The sequence below is a fragment of the Cucurbita pepo genome, chromosome 1 (assembly GCF_057944985.1).
Source record: "Cucurbita pepo subsp. pepo isolate OVF chromosome 1, ASM5794498v1, whole genome shotgun sequence".
Classification (NCBI taxonomy): domain Eukaryota; kingdom Viridiplantae; phylum Streptophyta; class Magnoliopsida; order Cucurbitales; family Cucurbitaceae; genus Cucurbita; species Cucurbita pepo.
The window spans coordinates 157,721-177,491 of record NC_141798.1 but is presented as its reverse complement, the minus strand read 5'-3'; the positions used below and the strand labels follow the sequence as shown (position 1 = coordinate 177,491).

The following is a 19,771-nucleotide window of genomic DNA, read 5'->3' as shown; positions in this document are numbered from 1 at the left end:
GAAAAATTATTATTTAAAAAAAACTGCAAAAAAGCAATATGTAAATGTGTAACAAAGTATTAAGACACCAAATCAAAGAAAAAATAAATATTGGCTTTATTTTAAAGTTTATTGATCACCCGGGACACTATTTTTAGTGAATGATTATTTAATTTTCTCAAGTTTATTTGGAAAGTATGACCCATGCATATATTTTGAGCAACTATTTATAAATTTATTAATCCTAATAAAAAAAATTATAAATTTGAAATGGTTAAAAAACTTGGAATAATTTAAAAAATACTTGGATTCTTTTGGAAACAATAACTGCTATTAGTCATATTTAATTGGTTGCGGGGTTTTTTGTTTATATTTTTCTTTATTCAACTTGTGGTTGGCATAATCTTAGGTGGCGGGGGGTTGGAATAAATTAGTTGGTGTGTTGTGTCACTAAATTAAAATTAAACATTCTTATATATTATTTTTTTTTTTTAAAGCTAATGGCCATAAATTTTTGTTTTAGGCATTAAAGATAATTAAAATAATATTATTGACTTCTTGAATTCAGCCCTTCTCACATTGCTAGATTAATCTATCTTACAGCTTAAAACAATAAAGTTAACTATTGTAGATAGTTCACAATGGTAAACAGTAGTTGGACTAAATTATAAAAAAATTCAGCGGCGACCTAATTGTGACTACCTCCACGAAGCTACGACCACAATCAGATGATGCTGCAATCAAGAACAATCTGAGGATGAGGAAGTGGAATCGACCATGGATTAAAAGCTAAATCCAACAATCTCACCCACCGTTGTTCAATTGAAGCTGGTGCGAGCAATGGAGATGGACGGAGACAATTCTAAAGCAAGGTTGAAATCAAAGAAGTGAACAGAGAAGTTGTACTGTAAAATCATGAATCATGAGTAAAATACAAATGAAAAAGTTGTATATAACAACTATTTTCCTTCGAGTATAATGATTTATTTGAACCCATGTAAAAATGTTTTTTTAATGGAAAACTTTAAGCCTAAAGTTTCTAAATTTTTTTAGGGTATTGTAGTACTCATCTAAATTTGGAATGGAATTTCTTTGGATCGAAAAGCTTAAGCTAACAAAATTTACTTGGAACGATGATGGGAAATGAAGTGAGATATGTTGTGTTTGCTTTACCATTTACAAAAAAAAATTGATCATATACATAATAATGTAGGAAGCAAAAACCAGAGCGGGAGGCGTACTCCGCGAAAAGATTCGGAGGCAGAATTGAAAGGCGTAAAGCTTGACAATCATGTCCGGCACCAATCCCTTTTTCTTCTTTACGATTTTCCGTGTCCATTTTCTCGTCTCTCGAATTCGTTTCTGTTCTTCAATTTGATTGGCTTCTTCAACACGCAAGCCCCTCGTATAAGTACTTGCTGACGTTTTTGGGAATTGGGACATCTTTTTTCTCCGCCGATCGAAAATGGATGACGAGGTGGTCCAGCGGGTTCTCCAAGAAGGCAGAGATTTCTACCAAAAACAGCCCTCCACTTCCACCTCTTCCTCCTCCATCCTTCAATCACTGCCGCTACATGTGGTGTGTTTGATTAATCGCCTGAATTCTGGTTTTTGTTGACTTGTATGACTGTTTTGTTACTGATTCGAGCGAATTGGACTGGGATTTTTTCTTTGATTCTATTTTTGTATGGGGTGTTCTTGGTAATCTCTAAAATTCCACTTTTTTTTTTCTTTCTTATTATTATTTGTGTGTTTGTGGGTTTGTGTATACTGGTTTAGTGCTGTGCTGAATTGATGCTGGTTATTCTTCATAATTTTCGTCATGCAAAGCACATTGTAAACTGGTAACTTCGACTTTCTCGTTCACTTGGGGAGGAATTTTTTAACCTTTGACATTTTAGTTGAGGATATAGTATGATGAGATGAGTATGCTCAGGCTGGTTCTTTGTATTTATCCTCAACTATGTCTGTTTGTATCTCGCTGTCATACATTATTGGGAAAGGATAGTTCTGCTAATTCTGTGAGTCCACTAATATGTATCTAATGATACACTCTGAAACCTTGTGAATGAGGTTAATCATTTCTGAATTGACATATGCAGTCTTTCGATCATGGATATTATCTATTAGTAAAATCCATCCAAGAACTTAGAGAGAAGAAAGATGGACTTGTAACAGTTGGAATTGGTGGTCCAAGCGGTTCTGGTAAAACCAGGTATAACATTTTTTTTCCCCTTCTTTTTCACCCTGGTGAGAAAACATTGGTTAGGGTTTACTTACCATCTTTCAATTGCTCTGATATGTCATGTATGTGGTTTTGTTGAAGCTTAGCAGAGAAAGTGGCATCTGTAATTGGCTGTAATGTTATATCGATGGAAAATTATCGTGATGGAGTTGACGAGGGGAATGATTTGGATTCTATAGACTTTGACCTTCTAGTGCAGAATCTTGAGGTTTTTTTTCTTTATTATTATTATTATTTTTTATATGTCTGCCCAACTTGGCTCTATTAAGTTTTTAATATTAGTTTCCAGAAACTTAATGTTTTACAATGTCCCTACTTTTCCAGTCAATATTTATGAATGGGCTCTACAATTCTGTTCGCAGGATTTGACAAATGGAAAAGACACCATGATCCCAGTTTTTGACTTTCATCTGAAGAAACGGGTCAGTTCAAAAGTAATAAAGAGTGCTTCGTCTGGGGTGGTAAGTGGTGATTACTTTGGCTTGTGTGATGTATTGATTATTTTGGATTGATTTCTCTGCATTTTTTGTATAGGTAATCATCGATGGAACCTACGCATTACATGCAAAATTACGTTCTTTGCTAGATATTCGGGTTGCAGTGGTAACTTCTTATTCTATTCTTCATTTCTAATGTATGGGGTGAATGTGAATTTTTGTATGCAACTTTTTTTGAGAAGTTTCCAATCTACTGGTCACATGGATGTTTTCATATCAAAGATAAAATTATGATATAAGATTCACTAATGTGCTCTAGGGAAGACTGTAGCCCTTTTGATGTTTCTTTTAGTAATAAGATGTTGAAGTAGCAGTTTATTGATTTATTTTTGGCAAATTAGGTTGGCGGAGTTCATTTTAACCTTCTCTTCAAAGTTCGGCATGATATTGGAGATTCGTGTTCATTGGATTACCTTATTGATAGCATATTTCCTTTGTTTAGAAAGCACATAGAGCCAGACCTCCATCATGCCCAGGTTGGTATATCGACTTATCTCTGTTATTGTATCTGAAACATCAGCTTTACAATTATATTTGTGTTTTAATATTGCAGATAAGAATTAACAACAGCTTTGTCTCATCATTTAGGGAAGCAATATACAAGCTGAAATGTAGAAGTGAGGTCTGTACTAATCCTTTTGGTTTATGCTAACAAAACCTATTTTTGTATAGCAAAGATGGGATTGATTATTCTACTGTTTTGCCCCCTAATCTTATGCAAAGGATGTTTTCATGTTTCGTTTTCCCAAGGTATAAATTTGTTTTAGAGTAGTTTTGTCAAAAAACGAATGCTCTGATTTTGTCGTCATGCAAGATTAGCTTGATACTTTGAAATTTTTTTAATACATGTCAAGGAAGATACTTTGGCTTCACTTTAAACCAGAGGGCCTTCGAAGAGAAATCTTGTAGCCTCAAAGCCAATGGGATAGAATTCCTTGCGAATTCGAGTTTCAGCAATCATACCATCGCTTTCGAAAAAGCGTGTTCCTCAGGAAAGTGGCTTCGGCTCCTTCACCTCTCCAATAGGAATGACTAAACTGATTGTCCCAGGAAGAAAGTTAATGAAAACAAAGGTCAAAAATATCTTGGTTTAACAGAAGTTAGTTAAAATCTTACTTGTCTCTATCGTACTATGATTGCTCTCTATTTATAAATAAACGGGTGAGTTGATGCTATGGTGGTGCCTGACCCTAGTTTCTTTTTTGTCATAGCTGAGGGAACAAATTTTTTTCCTAGGAGAAAAGGGCAACCTATCTGACTATTAAGAAAAAGGGGGTGAGATAGGCCTTTGGAAGAGGAACACAAACCTATTTACGCTTTGTCTCCATCTGATGTTTTCTCTCTAATTCTTCTTGTAATTATGATCTTGTCCATGTTGTGGTCAATCAGGAGCCCATTCTGTAACCCTTTGGCTTAGTGGGGATTTCTCATCTCCCATTCTGTAACCCTAAACCTTCTGTATATCTTTTGAGCATTATATGTTCGTTTGTTTCTTATAAATTCTTTTTTTTTTGGAATCTATGGCTTGACAAGAACAGCAGAATTTCCAATAGTTTGGAAAATACTTTTTTTCCTTTTAATTCTGAAATTGTTTGGTTTCCTATAAAAAAATAGAATCTTAATAAATTCTTCGTACTTTCTAATGTCCCGTAGAAAGGAATATATTAAGTTTTTTTTTCTTCTTCTTATTCCTTATTCAAACAAACCGTTATGACCTTGCCATGATTTTAAGTTCCTCAACGTGGGCAACAGTTATCATATGCATGCTCACTTACTCTAAAACTGTCGTCTTTTCTGACAGTTCCCAGATGTAGATTCTGCTCATCTTTTTAAAGGAAATCAACCGCATACAGACAAGTAGGTCTATCAGTACATATTTATTTCAAGTTGCTACTTGTCAATATTGGGTTGGTTTCAGTGCTTAATTTTGTTTAGATTCCAGTTTTATTGAGATGTATCTTAGGCCTCCATCTGCAAGTGAAGAAGCGCGCATAAATGACTGGATTAAAGTGCGACAATCTGGTATTAAGTACTATCTATCACTTGGTGATCAGAGGATAGTCGACAAAAATTTTATCATCAGACCTAAAGCTGAATTTGAGGTAACGTATCTTATTCATAAGATGAAGCACTAGATTTGTTTTATAGTGATCCATTAATCATTGGAATAATATCAAATAGCAATATTGCCTTACCAGAGTTTGCTATAACATTTCACTACTTTCTTTGCTCGTGTTTGCGTGCATGTTGTTTGCAATTATCTTCAAAATACTTATCAGCAATAAATTCTTCGAATACTCATCACTAATAGGTAGCTTAGCAATTTTGATTCGAGGTGGATTCCTTTTTTTGTTTACTTTTACAAGTCGAGTAAAAAAAAATTTAAATCTTGATTGCTAGTTTATTTAGGGTTCTCACACTAACCTGTTAAAATGTGCGTTAACATCAAAGAATCTCGGTTTTTGATGTAGTTGCCATAAGTTTGTTTTTTTTTTTTTTCTGTCGAGATTGGGTTGGTGTTTTGTGTTCCATTAATACAAGATTGAAACGAATTGATTTATCTTCAAAAAATTGCCTAGTCATTAACAAATGGCCAAGGGATTAATAGAAGATAGCAAAACTCCTGCTACCTTTTGCTTAATTATTAATAACTCTCTGAATTGTTTATGGCCGTGACAATGTTGTTTTGACTACTCTGTAAGTCTTCTGCATTAGTTATACATAGGCAAATTTGTCTTGGTACAGAAAGGGATAAATTTGTAGGGGACCTCTTTGGTGGAGTTCAAAATGATTATGACATTTATGCAAGGAGTGGGATGTTTAACCTTGAGGATAGTATGGTTTTTAAGATGCACACAGTATGGTTGGAAAATATTGAACCTTGGAAGCCTGTAAAAGGCAGATCCCTTCATGTATTTGTCATATAGTATTTACCATTTAGCATTTCTTTATTTAATTTTTTTTTATTATATCTTTTGTGATATTGGTTGTGTAGTATGTCTGTATTTATTATTTATATTACTAATATTTTTTCCTTATAGGTAGATGGTCTTTTTTCTATATAAGATCTTGTATTTGATTCAGTATGTAGAAGAAATACAATCATTTTTAACTCTTCCAAAAACTAAGTTGGTATCTGAGTAGGAGCTTGAGCCTTTTACAAATTTTTAGGTCTATAAGCGAGAGGAAATGTTAGAGTATTAATATAATTAAATTTACCATAACTCATCGATTTAACAATTATATCCTTTGCCTTTGTTTTAGAACTTAGAAGTTAGCATCTATAGATATATTATTTTGTTGCTTATAGATCCCTTCACACTTCAGTTGATTTTACTTGTTCTATCTTAAATTGAGCAGGTTGGACGGATGACTTTAGGTGGTTTGCTGGACTTGGGGTATACAGTAGTTGTTGGTTATAAAAGGGCTTCTATATCAGTAAATAAGGGCAATGTTTCTGTGTCGCTTGAAACAATTGATTCTCTTGGTGAGACATTCATGGTGCTGAGAAGCTCAAATCGAAAAGTAGGCACTGATTATCCTTTTATAAGTCCTATTTATTTTCCCTTGTAGGCTGGTTTTGGTATTGCCACCACCTTTTAGTGTAGTCTGACTGTTCAAACCATTTTCAGATTAGAACCATGCTCTCTCTCTCTCTCTGATTGCATCTATCTTATTCCATTTTTCATGATAAAATCCTTCTTGCTATATTCATAGTTTTGGGTGAATTAGTCTATGAAGGATTAGTGGTGGCAAGTATTACATGTATACTGATAGCGGACATGTTTTTCATTTCATGGCTTCTCCTTTCTCTTTTCCTTTCCTTTTTAGACAGTCGGAGAAGAAGTGTTGAGGATGGGTATCAGAGGATCTTGGATTACAAAGTCATACCTGGAGATGATTCTTGAAAGAAAAGGTAGAAACGACAAGCTTCAAATGTGGACCCTAGTATTCCTTGCTCTGCTATCCTTTTCTTTTCTTTTCCCTCTCTCTCTTTCTTTCTCATTCCATCTCTTTAGTTTCAGGTTATCTTGCTTTCTCTGAATTTCTTTTGGCCGGGGGGTTATTTTCTATAAGGCATACTTGTGCATCCCTTTAAACACTATTGTTTTTTGTTGTTTTCTTCATTTTTTTCAAATTTAGTTCTTTTTTTTTTTTTTTTCAAATCTTATTTTTAGTAACCTCTCCTGCAGGTGTACCACGATTAAATACCCCTCCACTTTTACCAAATACATCTGTGGCTAATAACCAAGAAAAGGTTGTCATTGCTCCAAGGCCTATCCGTGTTACTTCAAACCCTGTTTCTCGACTTGAGGATCTTTCTCAGCCATGGACTCGATCTCCAACAAAATCTCAAATGGAACCAGTAGTTGCAACATGGCAATTTATTATTCCTCCCCGATCTGATAGTTTAACGACTGGTATATTTCCTTAAGTTTTAGCATTTATATGATCAAATTTGTACGGGTGTTCTATTAGAATGATACATGTTTAGATTACTCTCATGAAGCAACCACAGATCCTGCCTCTTTCAGGGACTATATGAGGCTTGCTCCAATGCCTGATTCATGTGACCTGGATAGAGGTTTGCTTTTAGCTGTTCAAGCGATTCAGGTAGTAATGCTATATGAGTTGGTAGAGAACAGTTTAGGACTTCATATTACTGTCCGCATTAACTGCAGGTTTGGTATTGTTTCAGGCGTTATTGGAGAATAAAGATCTTCCTGTTATTGTTGGAATTGGTATGACATACTTATTATCTTAGTAGATATTTTGTCATTCCCTTTAATTTTTTCGTGTTCATGAGGTAATTTTATTCAGATCATGGTTGTGTTTCTGTCTTTGGGTCCTTGAGCTTTCATAAAGTTAAAATTTACTCCCTGAAGTTTAGTTTATAGTTTATAATGATCTAGTCCTTGCAACTTTGTGACAATTTAGTCCTTCTAGTTTTGGTCATTAGGCCTTTGTGTAATTATGATCTTGGTCTTGGGTTCTATTTTTGTAATTTGTTTTGTGCCTTTTGTTTGAATTTGTTTTCTTATGTGCCCTTGTATTCTTTCATTTTCTCAATGGAAGATCAAATTTGTACTCAAAACTCTGTAACAATTTGGTCCTTCTAGTTTTTTATATTCCCTCGTATTCTTTCATTTTTATTAATATGTAACAATTTAGTCTCCATATTTTAAAATTTGCAACATTTAGTCCCTAGTTTGAAATATATTATTAAGATTCAATAGAATTTCTTATATATGTAGAATGATAAACTGATTAGAGACTAAATATGTTCATAAATTATAAACACTAAATTGTTACATTATATATGAATGAGAGTTTTTGAAGTAGGGATTAAGTTGTTACAAATTTGGAAGTAGTGATACTAAATTGTTGTATGTTAAACTTCAAAGACTAAATTGTTACAAATTTAATAGTACATGGACTGAATCGTTATCATCTCATGTTACGAGACTATACTGTTACTTTCATGAAAAGTTCGAAAACCAAATTTTTTTTTGTAGCCTTCTGCTTTTAAGCAATAAAAAGTTAACATGCTATAACGCCTATTGGATTTTTGAAGTTAACATGAAACTCCTTGAGAAGATTCCAACTCGACTACCTTCTAGCTTGAAAACATAGCTAACAGCAGATCGTATTGTCTGTGACAACCTGGCAATGGAAACTAGTATATATAGATCAAGAACGAGGTTGATAACTTTTTGACGGAGCTACCACCCCTTCACATTCTAACCCTAATTATTCTCCCTTCACTGCCCCTTTATATAATGGAATATCTATTCTGTAAAGGGGTTGAGAAATCGATTAAGGAGTTCTGTGAGGTGATTAGATTACTTGTCTTTGTGGGCTGTCAATGGATTGAGTTGCGTTCTTATAATTAGCTTTGGGTTTCTTTTTTTTTTTTTTTTTTTTTTTTTTTTTTTTTTTTTTTTTTTTTTACCTTTGTTTTTTGTATGTCCTTATATTCTTATATTTTTCTTAGTGAAAGTTCCGTTTTTTCAGGAAGAATTGTTAGGAAATGCTAACTATCCCACATAACTAACTAAGAAAACCTTATATACCAAGTAAATTTCATCGCCTACTTCCGCCCATGTATCAACATCTTAGCCTCAAGTTGATGAGAAATAACCCAGATTTTAAGTTACGTTCATTTCGTACAACTGAGTTACTATTGAATCTTATACTTCCCATAAGTTATTCAACTATTCTTCATTCCCGATGCTACTGTTTCAGGTGGTCCAAGTGGGTCAGGGAAGACTAGTTTAGCTCATAAAATGGCTAATATTGTTGGATGTGAAGTAATTTCTCTCGAGAGTTATTACAAATCGGAGCAAGTGAAGGATTTCAAGTATGATGATTTCAGCACGCTTGATCTGCCGCTGCTGTCCAAGGTTGAAGATGCGTGTGTTTTCTGATTTCGTCCGAAGTGGTCATTTTATTGCTATTTATATCCTTTAAACAGCTGCAGTATGTAGCTTCTTTGTGAACTCATATTTATCCTTTTTCAAATGCATCTTTTCAAAGATTGAATAAATAACTAATGGCTAGAAAAGGAAAAACTCACTGAGGTTTCTCAAGGAAGAGCATTATATGAGTTAGCCATGACCAAAATTACATATGAAGATACAGTCACAAATCATTGTTGTAGTTGTCTTACGCTTGTTATTTTTATTATGCATTTTCAGAATATTGATGACATGAGAAATGGTCGAAGAACAAAAGTACCGGTATTTGACCTGGAGACTGGTGCTCGAAGTGGTTTTAAGGATCTTGAAGTTTCTGAAGATTGTGGAGTGGTCTGTTATTTCACTTTTCTCTTAACTTTAAATGAATATAAAAGGTTTGGAAAGGGATAGCAAGGGACGGTTCCTGAGTAAGGGCTTCCATCAATCATGGATTTGGTGATGTAAAAGAAAAGAAATAATAGAAAATCAATAGAGTGAATGATTTTCTTGAATTGTTTTTATGCTTAGTTAATTAGCTTTCATTAATTATTTATATATCTATTTCCCCTACCGATTTTCTTTTTAAGGAATCTTAGCTCCTATACAATTCCTGTGTAGAAATGACGAGTCCCAATGAGTAGAAGGATATAGACGAGTTACAATGAATAGAAGGATATAGTACTGCTTATGTCTATTTTTTATGAAGTGGAAAAACTTGCAGTTTGAATTCTAATCATCAACGAAATTTTCCATTGAGCCTTCCCTTGTAACATGGTTTGTAATGAAGTTCACTGAGCTCTGTTGACCTTACAGCATATGTTTAATTTTTACCCATGATGTTTTATAAAGGAGATATTATTTGGGCACGTTCTGCATATATAGAGAAAAAGATTACAAAGTTGTGTGTCAAATGCATCACTTATTATTGTTGTGAGATGGAAAATAACAGAACTGACCTTCAAAAGAAAGAACGAACCTAATCCACCAAGGGGCAGTGCTGTTGGTTAAGGCCTGTAGTCTTTGAGTAACATTTTCGAGACATTTTCTCTCAAGTGAGCTTAATAAGGAAAACTCTTAATGTTTCTAGAGTTCGGGCGTGGAGAAGACATAGACTTCAAAAAACTAACTTAGTGAAATTTCAAAATTAATAGTCATGACTTGGGATGTGAACTACAATTTTTGTGATGCATATTTTTTGTTCCATTACCAAATTGTTCTTCCGAAGACCCGTATTATTCTCCTTTTCTGTACTGACAATTTTTCTTGTAAATATGAAATTAATGGTTATGATATTTAACTGTTTTTATGCGATGAAGATGCTCGAACTCACTGCAGTAAATACCTTTGAGATAATAGCTATTCTTCTCATTAGCATTCTTATTCCCATTTTATTATAGAAGGGTAAAGTACTTTATATACTAGGCTTGATAAGTACGGTCAGAGCATTTTCTTTTGAAGCTGACAGTTCCTATAGTTCATAAGTGAGAACTAAATAAATTTTGTTGGCAACTATCAACTCTTGGTTTTTTGAGTTGATAGGACTTATTTTATTTTTTGTACCAGATCATTTTTGAAGGAGTATATGCTTTACATCCGGACATCAGGAAATCACTTGACCTGTGGATTGCTGTTGTAAGAATGGAAAACTACATTTTTATGGTTTATTATCATAGTTTTAATCAGTTGATTATTTTCTAATGTCTGACTCTGTATGCTTCAAATATTCCTCTAGGTTCACATTTCTCTAATTTCCATTTTGTTTATTTTTGTGAAACAGGTTGGAGGTGTTCATTCACATCTGATTTCTCGAGTCCAAAGAGATAAATGCAAAGCAGGGTGTTTCATGTCACAAAATGACATAATGATGACAGTTTTCCCTATGTTCCAGCAGCACATTGAACCACATCTTGTTCACGCGCATGTTAGTAAACATAAAGTCACCTAAGATTAATCCAATTTCTTATGTTGAGGATTATTTTAATGCCTCTTGCCTATTATACTCGCAGGTTTTGCTAACTTAAACCAAATCGCTTGTTTTTGAGATTTGATGTGCATTTGAACATTTTTGTCCTTTAATGAATCTGAAAGAATAATATTTGGATAACGAAAACCAACAAATAAATAAATAAATTTGTGTCAAAAATAATTTTTGGATAGCAACAAACACCAAATAGAAACTAGTAACTAATTGTGGCCACTACTATGTTTCTGCTAGATACCAGATTGGGAACTGTTGGCTTTATTAGGACTGGACCTCTTACGTATCAACATTTTACTCCACTCACTTTTCATGTTAAAATTTCCATGAATTGTGCTGATTATGCAACTATTTTGGCCCCTTTTTGAAAATACATCTTATGCAGTAAGCATCTTTACGTGATGATAAAAAGCATATTGTTTTGGCTTGGTAGTGGTTCACAATATCTATAATGATGCCACATTGTTTACTTTCTTTTATACAGCTCAAAATACGGAATGACTTTGATCCTGTGCTTTCTCCTGAGAGCTCTCTATTTGTGCTGAAGAGTAACAAGCAGGTGAGAGCTTTTCTGGACATGGACTTTGTATTTGTGAAAACCTTGAGCTTGATAAACTTTTTTGTTTCTTATTTCATTACAGGTGGCTTATCAAGATATAGTCAAAATTCTTGAATCATCAAAGGTCTGTAGTTCTATACAAAATTTCATCGACATATATTTGAGGCTTCCAGGAATTCCTACAAATGGGCAGTTAACAGAGAGTGATTGTATACGAGTTAGAATATGTGAAGGCCGATTTGCATTGTTGATACGGGAGGTTGGTTACAGTTTACATAATTTTCTTCAACTTGACCATCCCATGCTCATTTATGAATTTGATGTGATCTATGTTTTTTATTTTTTCCCTGAATCTTATTGTAGCCTATAAGAGAAGGGAATTTCATCATTCAACCGAAGGTGGACTTTGACATTAGTATTAGTACAGTTGCTGGCCTTCTTAATCTGGGGTAAGCTAGAGAACCATGAGCCTTCAGTTTTAAGATCTTGCACCAAATCTTTTGAATTAGGATCAACTTATGCAAATTGTTATAAGATTATTCTGTTCATCCTTCAGTTTTTTTTCTTTTTTTTTTTTTTTTTGGATAAAAACTAAACTTTCATTGAAAAAAATGAAAGATTACACTAACATCCAAAAAAACCAAGCCCACAAAGGGGAACTCCACTAAAGAAAGGGGCTCCAATCAAATAAAATAAGACAAAGAATAACTCACAAAACAACCTCATCACCAACTTGTTTACCATTCAATATTGGCTTTTAATTGACTTGTTTAACAAGTCGGTTAATCTTTTATTTAAAGGGGCTAGAATTGGGTCTGGTCACTTATTTTCGATGATGAACTACTCAGTGGCTGATGTGTTGCCTAACATTCAGACCGCTCTAGCCTATTCTGGGGCTTTAGCGTCCTTTGTTTAATAAAGAAACGTTGGATGTTGTTGCCCTCCTTCCATTGGTGGGGGAGTTTCATTTTAAGCTGGTGGAAGGGATACTCGTTTGTGGAGTCTTTATTGGTCTAAGGCTTTTCTTGCAAATCCTTCTTTCTTTGCTTCGTCAATCCCTCTCCCACAAGTTGCGTCTTTCACTTGTGGATGGTGAATATTTGAAAGAGGGTTAAGTTCTTTATGTGGCAGGTTCTCCATAAAAGGGTTAACACCTTGGATCAAGTCTTGAGAAAGCTGTCCAATTTAGTTGGGCTATTCTGTTGTATTCTTTGCAAGAGGGCAGCTGAGGACGTTGATCATGGAGTTGTGATTTAAGATGTTTCTTTGAGGCGTTTGGCTTCAGCTTGTCTAGACAGGGATTGCAGAGAGATGATCGAGAAGTTCATTTTTCACTTTCCTTGTCAGGTTGAGGTGTGTGTGTTGTTGTGTGAGGTTTGTGGGAGATAGAAATAACAGTGCTTTCAATGGGATTGAGAGATCTTGGAGGGAATGTGACCTCTTATTAGGTTCAACGTTGTACGTTGTTGACGGGCAATTGGGAGGTTGTGATTTAGGTGTCCGTACCTTGCGTGCCACCTCCAAGATACTTCTTTGGTCCTGGCCGAGAAGCTGACTGGTTGCTTTATCTCCAACCCCGGGATGTAAAGACGATTTGTCGTGCACCGAACTTGTGTGAGCAACCGTCGTCGATCATCGCGGATCTTGAGTAGCCTGTGCTTGATGGAAATGTGGTAGCCGGCCTCATCGAGTTGACCCAGGCTCACAAGGTTAGCCTTAAGCCTCGGGATGAAGTAGATGTCGGTCAGCTTGTAGTGCTCGCCTCCCTTGCCGATGAACAGGATGGTGCCACCCCCTTCGATCTTGACGACGGAGCCATCGCTGAACTTAACCGTCCCGCGAATCCCTGAGTCGAGCTCGGAGAACGCAAACTTGGCCCCGGTCATATGGTTTGTCGCCCCTGTGTCGAGGACCCATCGTCGGTGCTCTTATTGCTCGTCCCGCCGATCTGAGCGAACATTCGCTCCTCCTTTAGTTGAATTGGCTCCTCAGCCGATGCCTTTAGGGACAGGTAGGACTGATGCACTCACCATGAAAAGAGCCGGCTCATCCTCCTCGGATTGAGCCACATGGGCCTTCTCGGCCGTCTCCTTGCTCCTGAGCTTGTTCCAGCAATTCTTGCTTAGGTGACCTCTCTTCCCACAGTACAAGCACTGGATTGGACCGTCGTCAGTCGACTCCTTTTGATCTGCCTCTTTCCTGCGCATGCACCTGCGAGATTTCCATAGCTTCTTACCGCCTTTGCGGCTGAAGGACCCGTTGCTCTCGTCGGTGTTGTCGCGGAGCTTTAGGCATGCAAGTCATTTCTCCTCTATGAGGAGTAGACGACCCTCCTTGTCGACAGCTGAAGCGGCATTCTTCTTCCGCTGCTCGACATTACGTAGTCTTTCGGTCACCTCTTCCATTGTTAGGTCGTTCACATCAAGTAATGTCGATTGAAATCGCGACTTGCTCGAGGTGATCAGGGACGACCCCGTGATCCGCATTGAAAAATCATCGATGGATTCGCCGGTCCTTAAAGCGGATCTCCCAGAGCTCCTTCCGCAGCTGCTCGATGTTGGATTCCCGCACTCGCTGCACACCAACCCGACGGGATTTGATTTCCTCCCAGGCTGATTGCGCGGTGCGCTTGGTGGAGAGAGACGTCAGCATCTCTGGGGGCACAGACCGTAAAATATGGCGGCGAATGCCAACCGATCCTCCCGGTACTCTTCCTCTGGCTCGACAGCGTGCCATAACCCTTGTGCCTGTAGGTTGCGCCTGTAGTTGGACCTTGTCAGCATCGGGTACTGAGGTCGTCGTCTCCCTGATCACTCGCTCAACGACAATTTGACGCCCGTCATCACGGCGTCGGCCTCTTTGTGGCGGTGATGGAGATGCCGGCACACGACGGCGGCGTGGAGGAGTGAGTGAGCCTGCCCGAGATGGACCCCACACGATGTGTGTATTTTCGCGTTTTGTATTTTCTTCTACTCAACCTGAGACCTGTGTGTTGTTAGGTCGACGCTCTAACCACTTGAGCTATTCAACTGTTGATAAAGTTGGCTCCTCCGCAATGATATACCACCGATGACTTCAACCAGACTCTCACTTGTTGACTTCTGGCAATTGGGAGGAAAATGTCGACGAAAAAAACCGAGAGATTTGCTGAAGACTGGATGATTACATTTGTTAGTTGGGATATTTAAATAACAAATTATCCTAAAATAGGAAAAGTAAATGGCAACTTAACTAACGCTCTTCCACTGGACGTGTATTTCCCACTTACTTCAATTGTGTGGGTTTAACGTAAAAATAGTTATCTAACAAAAAATGGTTAACGGTTAACTAAAAGTTAGGGATCACATTCACTCGCTAACAAACGTGTCTGTACGGGACTCCATGGATACCTCTTTATAATTATTGGTTAGATCTTAATTTTGCTCGACTGTAAGCTCTTTCTTTAGTTTTCCTCCCTTTTTCTTTTCCTTTTTGTGGACTCTCATGTTTTTGTATGCCTTTGTATTCTTTTTCATTTTTTCACAATTAAATTTTTGGTTATTCACTAAAAAGAATCTATATATATATATATTTCTTTTTTTTTCTTTTTTTTTTTTTAAATTGTAGTTTTTTGAGATGTTTTGATGAGCCCCTAATGAATTGTTTGTAATTTTTCTTACATTCTTTCATAATATAATATCAAGGAAAGGTTTATTTCCTTTACATAAAAGTAAATATGAACCTTTCAAAGACACATCCCTACTCAATCATATTCAATTCGAGATGCCTTTGCTTGGGCATGGTGGCATGCCTCATCTCTCCGCTTACTACATACCACCTTCTCAAGTCAAAATTAGGTTCTCTGTTAGTCTTAATTTTCATACAACTAACTGCTACCAACTCTTGACTTTATCTATGACACGCTCCCATCTAATCTTTAACTCTTGTAAATATCTCGAGTCTCATATTTATCATGATCTCCCAGTGTGATACGGAACCTTACTTATGTAGAGATTAGTAACACTCAGATAGGTTCTCTAGGAGATCAAACAAGGATCTGAAATATTTTGTTCTTTAATCAATATATAATTTTAGTCAAGATGCAAATCTTTTGGTTGCGAGACTGTTTACCTGGTTAATGAATATCTGTTTATTTGTTTCCTGTTTTTCTTCTTTGATAGTTTGTCCTGACAATAGTTTTACTACTATTCATTTTTTAACAAAGTTTTACTACCGTTTATTATCTATACAACATGATGTGTGTGTGTGTGTGTGTGTTTTCCTTTTTCTTTTTTCTCTTCTTTTTTCCTTTGTGCGGCCAGGTATCAAGCCATGGCTTATATTGAAGCATCTGCGTACATATACCAAGATGGGAAGGTACTAGTATAATAAACTTTCACACCTGTTCTGTTCTAGTCCCTCAACTTTCAGAATTTTTTGTTTTAGTCACTACACCTTGTATTTGAGATAATCTGTCCTTACTATTCATTTTTATAAATTATTTAACAAAAATTAGAATCCTTTTTTAAAATTGACCTTTGACCTATTATTGACATGTGGCTTTGAACACTTGTTTCTGGTAGAAATCTGTAAATCAAATAAATGAATCAAAGACGTATCAATGTATTGATTATATTAAATAATTTTAAAAAGTTAGTAACTAGGACTAAAATAAATTTTATACAAGGTTCAAAGGCAAACAAAACATATGATAGCCTAGAGATCCAAATAGAATTACTATGAAAATTCAGGCCAGGTTGTTATAGAGGTCCTTACAGAAAAAGCATTTGCTTATCTTGATTAATTAGTTCAGTCGTTTTAGATATCATGTTTGCAAACCCTTTATTAATCTATTTTTAATTTGAAATTTATGTCCCTTTTTAGATTCTAGTTGAGGTTGACCATCTACAAGATGCTCCTTGTCCTTACCTACAAATAAAAGGGGTGGATAAAGAGGCTGTTGCGGCAGCTGGTTCCATGCTTGAATTGAATGATTCATATACTACAAAGGTTCTGCTTTACTACGTGCACATTGTTCTTTGATTTATAGGATTTCTCCATTTGTTGTAAATTGATTTTCTTTTAGAAAAATCAGAGAATTAGGACCAGCATTTATTTTAGGTCTGCGTGAATGTATTTTATAGATAGTGACATTTTTTTATACAAGAAACAACTTTGTACATGACTAATTCCTCTAGACTTTTATATGAAAATCTCATCATCATCTCTAGTTTGCTTGAGAAAGTTCATAGACCATGGAAGAAACAAAAGATCCACAAGCAGCCCTTCCAACCAGTGCAAATGAGATAACCAGAGAGGAATAGTCAACTTGTTCTTCAGATCTTGAACAAATAACACACCATCTTCAAACCAAATGCTAAAGTACTTATTATCAACATAGTAACTCCTCTCAACCGTAACGGAAGCAAAAAAAAAAAAAGAACGAAGCTTAGAATCCTTTGGCCAGCAGCCAGATGAACTGTTATGAAACTGATGGATGGTGGCGAAAACAATGGCCGAGAAAAAACAGTGTTGATGGCATAAGTGGCGACGACACACACTTGACGAAGCTTACCCATCGAGGAGAATGAAGAGATTTTGCAAACTAGACCCAAAGAATAAGATTGCCTATGAGGATGGATGCTGAAGCTGAGTTCACAAATGAGGACAGTGGACAAAAGCAGCCAGTCCATGGCAGTAGGACAATTACGAATTGAACCAACGATGGTTCGACTAGGTTCGACGATGGTGGTGGCTAATGTTAGGTTTGATGGCAGCGGCTAGGGTTGGTGATTGAAAGCAAGATGCGAAGTTATTTCATCTAATGTAGTCAAAGCTATCCTTTAATACATATGTAGATTGTTACACTTATAATTAATCTTTGGAATTTGCCATTGTGGTTCTAGAAAATTAGGAAAGAAAGCTATCCAAAGCTATGCCAAATAGTAAAAATATAACAATATATCTGGTTTGGTTTGCTCTCCTTATATGATGGTTTGATAGTGTTTAAAGGGGAAGAGTCTAGCTGGGAAGCTTTATATGATTTTGTGCAAATCTTCTTTCTTACAAAATATTTTATTTGAGTTACAATGGATACAAGCATGAAAGCAGAACATTCTTCTTTGTACTTCAAACTGACAGTTCCCTTTTCTATTTTAGAGCTATCTTCAAATAATTTTGGAAAGTTTGCCAGAAAATAGGAGTTCTGGCCTAATCCATAATCATCAAGCTGCAAGGCTGCAAGAACTTGTGGAATTTATTCAATCTCAGGTATGTTGAATTTATTGGATAATTCAAGCCTTAATATTATCAGAAGACTATAAACTACGATTATTATTTAGTAATATTTAGTATGAAGGCCGTTTTTTTCCTCCAAAACTGTCCTTGTTATTGCAACTCAGATTTAGGAACATTCCATCCGCTGATCTTTGGTTGTTCTTATTTTAAGTTTAAGTGAATTTATTATGAGTGGATGTTAATTAACATTGTTGAAACATGCATTTTGTTCATCGCATAGTATGTGTTACCTAGAGATTTAAGCAAGTTGGTTTAGTTCGAATTTTGGCCAGAACCAACATTGAAACCAAACCCAAACTCACTTTCTGGCAAAAACGAACTAAACTGACTGCAAGGGGCACCGAGCTGACAAAAATTGAACCGATAAAGTCTATCTGAATTGAACTAACCAAATATTTTTCAGTTTTGGTTTGCACTCCTTTATTTTCCAATCTAGAGGGTTATTGATGTCATAATATACTCTTTGAGAGGCAGATCTTATAAAAACTAGTTAAAAAGCTTCCTCGTTGGTTTTTGGTCGTTTTGCTGTTTAGGTAGCGCTTATTTGATTATTTGTCGGCTCTCAACTTTTTTTTTTTTGGTGCGGGTGTAGTGAGCTTCGGTTTTGTGTAAATTCTGTTATCATTATGTGGTTGAGGTTTGAATGCTTACTGTTCTGTTGGTTTCTTTGGTTGGTTGAGCTGTTTTTGTTCCATTGTTTTATTTTTTTTCTTTTATCTGCGTAATTTTTCATTTTATCAATGAAAATTCAAGTTTCCTTGTTAAAAGGAGGAAAAAAACCTGTAAAAAACTTTTTGCAAATGTTGATAATGTGTGGAAACATGATTGGATCAGGGAAGTAGTACAGCTTCAGAGTCATCCCCTAGTAGGGAGGCATCATCTCCACTGGAAGGGATCATCGAAGACATGCAGTCCAGAATCAGAAGGCTTGAACGTTGGCTCGCAATTAATACGGTAAGAGACAGGACAGGACAGGACTTTTCTGCCGATATTTCATTTCGACAAGCACTAATACTCTTTTTAAGCCTAAAAAATATTTGGATTATGGCAGGTTTTGTGGACCTTTTTTGTTTCGGCCCTTGTTGGTTATTCACTCTACCGGAGTAAGCGTCAGTGATCGTGCTTTTTTACGGAGCGAGTCAACAAGCTTACATCCCTCTTTGAATGCATGGTTTTGGTGAAGCTTTCAACCTGCGTATACAGAAGAAAAGAAAATAGGTAATAGAAGCAAGCTAACCACAATAGCAACAACTTGTACAAACTCATTGTTTTCAATTTATGCTATCCATTGAAGATAGTGAATGATATTTTCATTTGAATATAAATGTCACCATTGTGTTAAGTTAGTACCTCCTCTTTCCAAGTTGTTTGTGGATGGTTTTTTTGTGAGCATTCTTGTTGGTGGTTCAATCGCTTTACCAAAGCATGACCAATTACTTTTTTTTTTTCTTTTTTTTTTTCTTTTGTGTGCGCGCGCGCGCTATTCTTGTTGGTTAATTTATAGTATGGTTTCTTTTAATTTTTATTTCTAATTTAATTTACTTAACAATCTCGTATGGAGGTTTGAAGAAGTTGCTGATGCTTTGACTGATTGAGAGCTGTGTTTAAACTGACTAAGCTAGATCAGTCTATATTTTGTAAATTGTTTATAAAGTTGCCTTAATTAGAATGAAATGCATCGACTTCACTAGCTGTTATTGTCACATGCCTGTAAAGCTCTCAATGTCTCCCATAGCATATAGAAGCGTTGTGAAATACATACCAAAGCTTATTCTTAAA

At 35.8% G+C, this 19,771-nt stretch overlaps 1 protein-coding gene across 5 annotated transcripts; it reads left to right on the top strand.

Moving 5' to 3' along the window:
• The first annotated feature begins 1,163 nt into the window (after positions 1–1,163).
• LOC111780612 (P-loop containing nucleoside triphosphate hydrolases superfamily protein) lies at positions 1,164–19,334 on the top strand. 5 transcript variants are annotated; one of them, XM_087119748.1, is made up of 26 exons: positions 1,164–1,558; positions 2,082–2,194; positions 2,306–2,432; positions 2,587–2,685; positions 2,759–2,827; positions 3,063–3,197; positions 3,275–3,343; positions 4,523–4,578; positions 4,685–4,823; positions 6,082–6,246; positions 6,553–6,637; positions 6,915–7,142; positions 7,217–7,335; positions 7,421–7,463; positions 8,968–9,125; positions 9,420–9,530; positions 10,743–10,811; positions 10,957–11,100; positions 11,642–11,716; positions 11,799–11,975; positions 12,080–12,165; positions 16,018–16,072; positions 16,580–16,705; positions 17,855–17,965; positions 18,827–18,946; positions 19,044–19,334. In XM_087119748.1, exons 1-26 carry the CDS (start codon positions 1,445–1,447, stop codon positions 19,107–19,109), a joined length of 2,859 nt encoding a protein of 952 aa, XP_086975874.1. In that variant the 5' UTR covers positions 1,164–1,444; the 3' UTR covers positions 19,110–19,334. The 5 variants fall into 5 exon arrangements, with proteins under 5 accessions (XP_086975874.1, XP_086975860.1, XP_023516823.1 ...); XM_087119734.1 differs by having other exon boundaries at positions 1,165–1,558; positions 4,664–4,823; XM_023661055.2 differs by having other exon boundaries at positions 1,167–1,558; positions 4,664–4,823; positions 7,241–7,335.
• Positions 19,335–19,771: the final 437 nt, after the last annotated feature.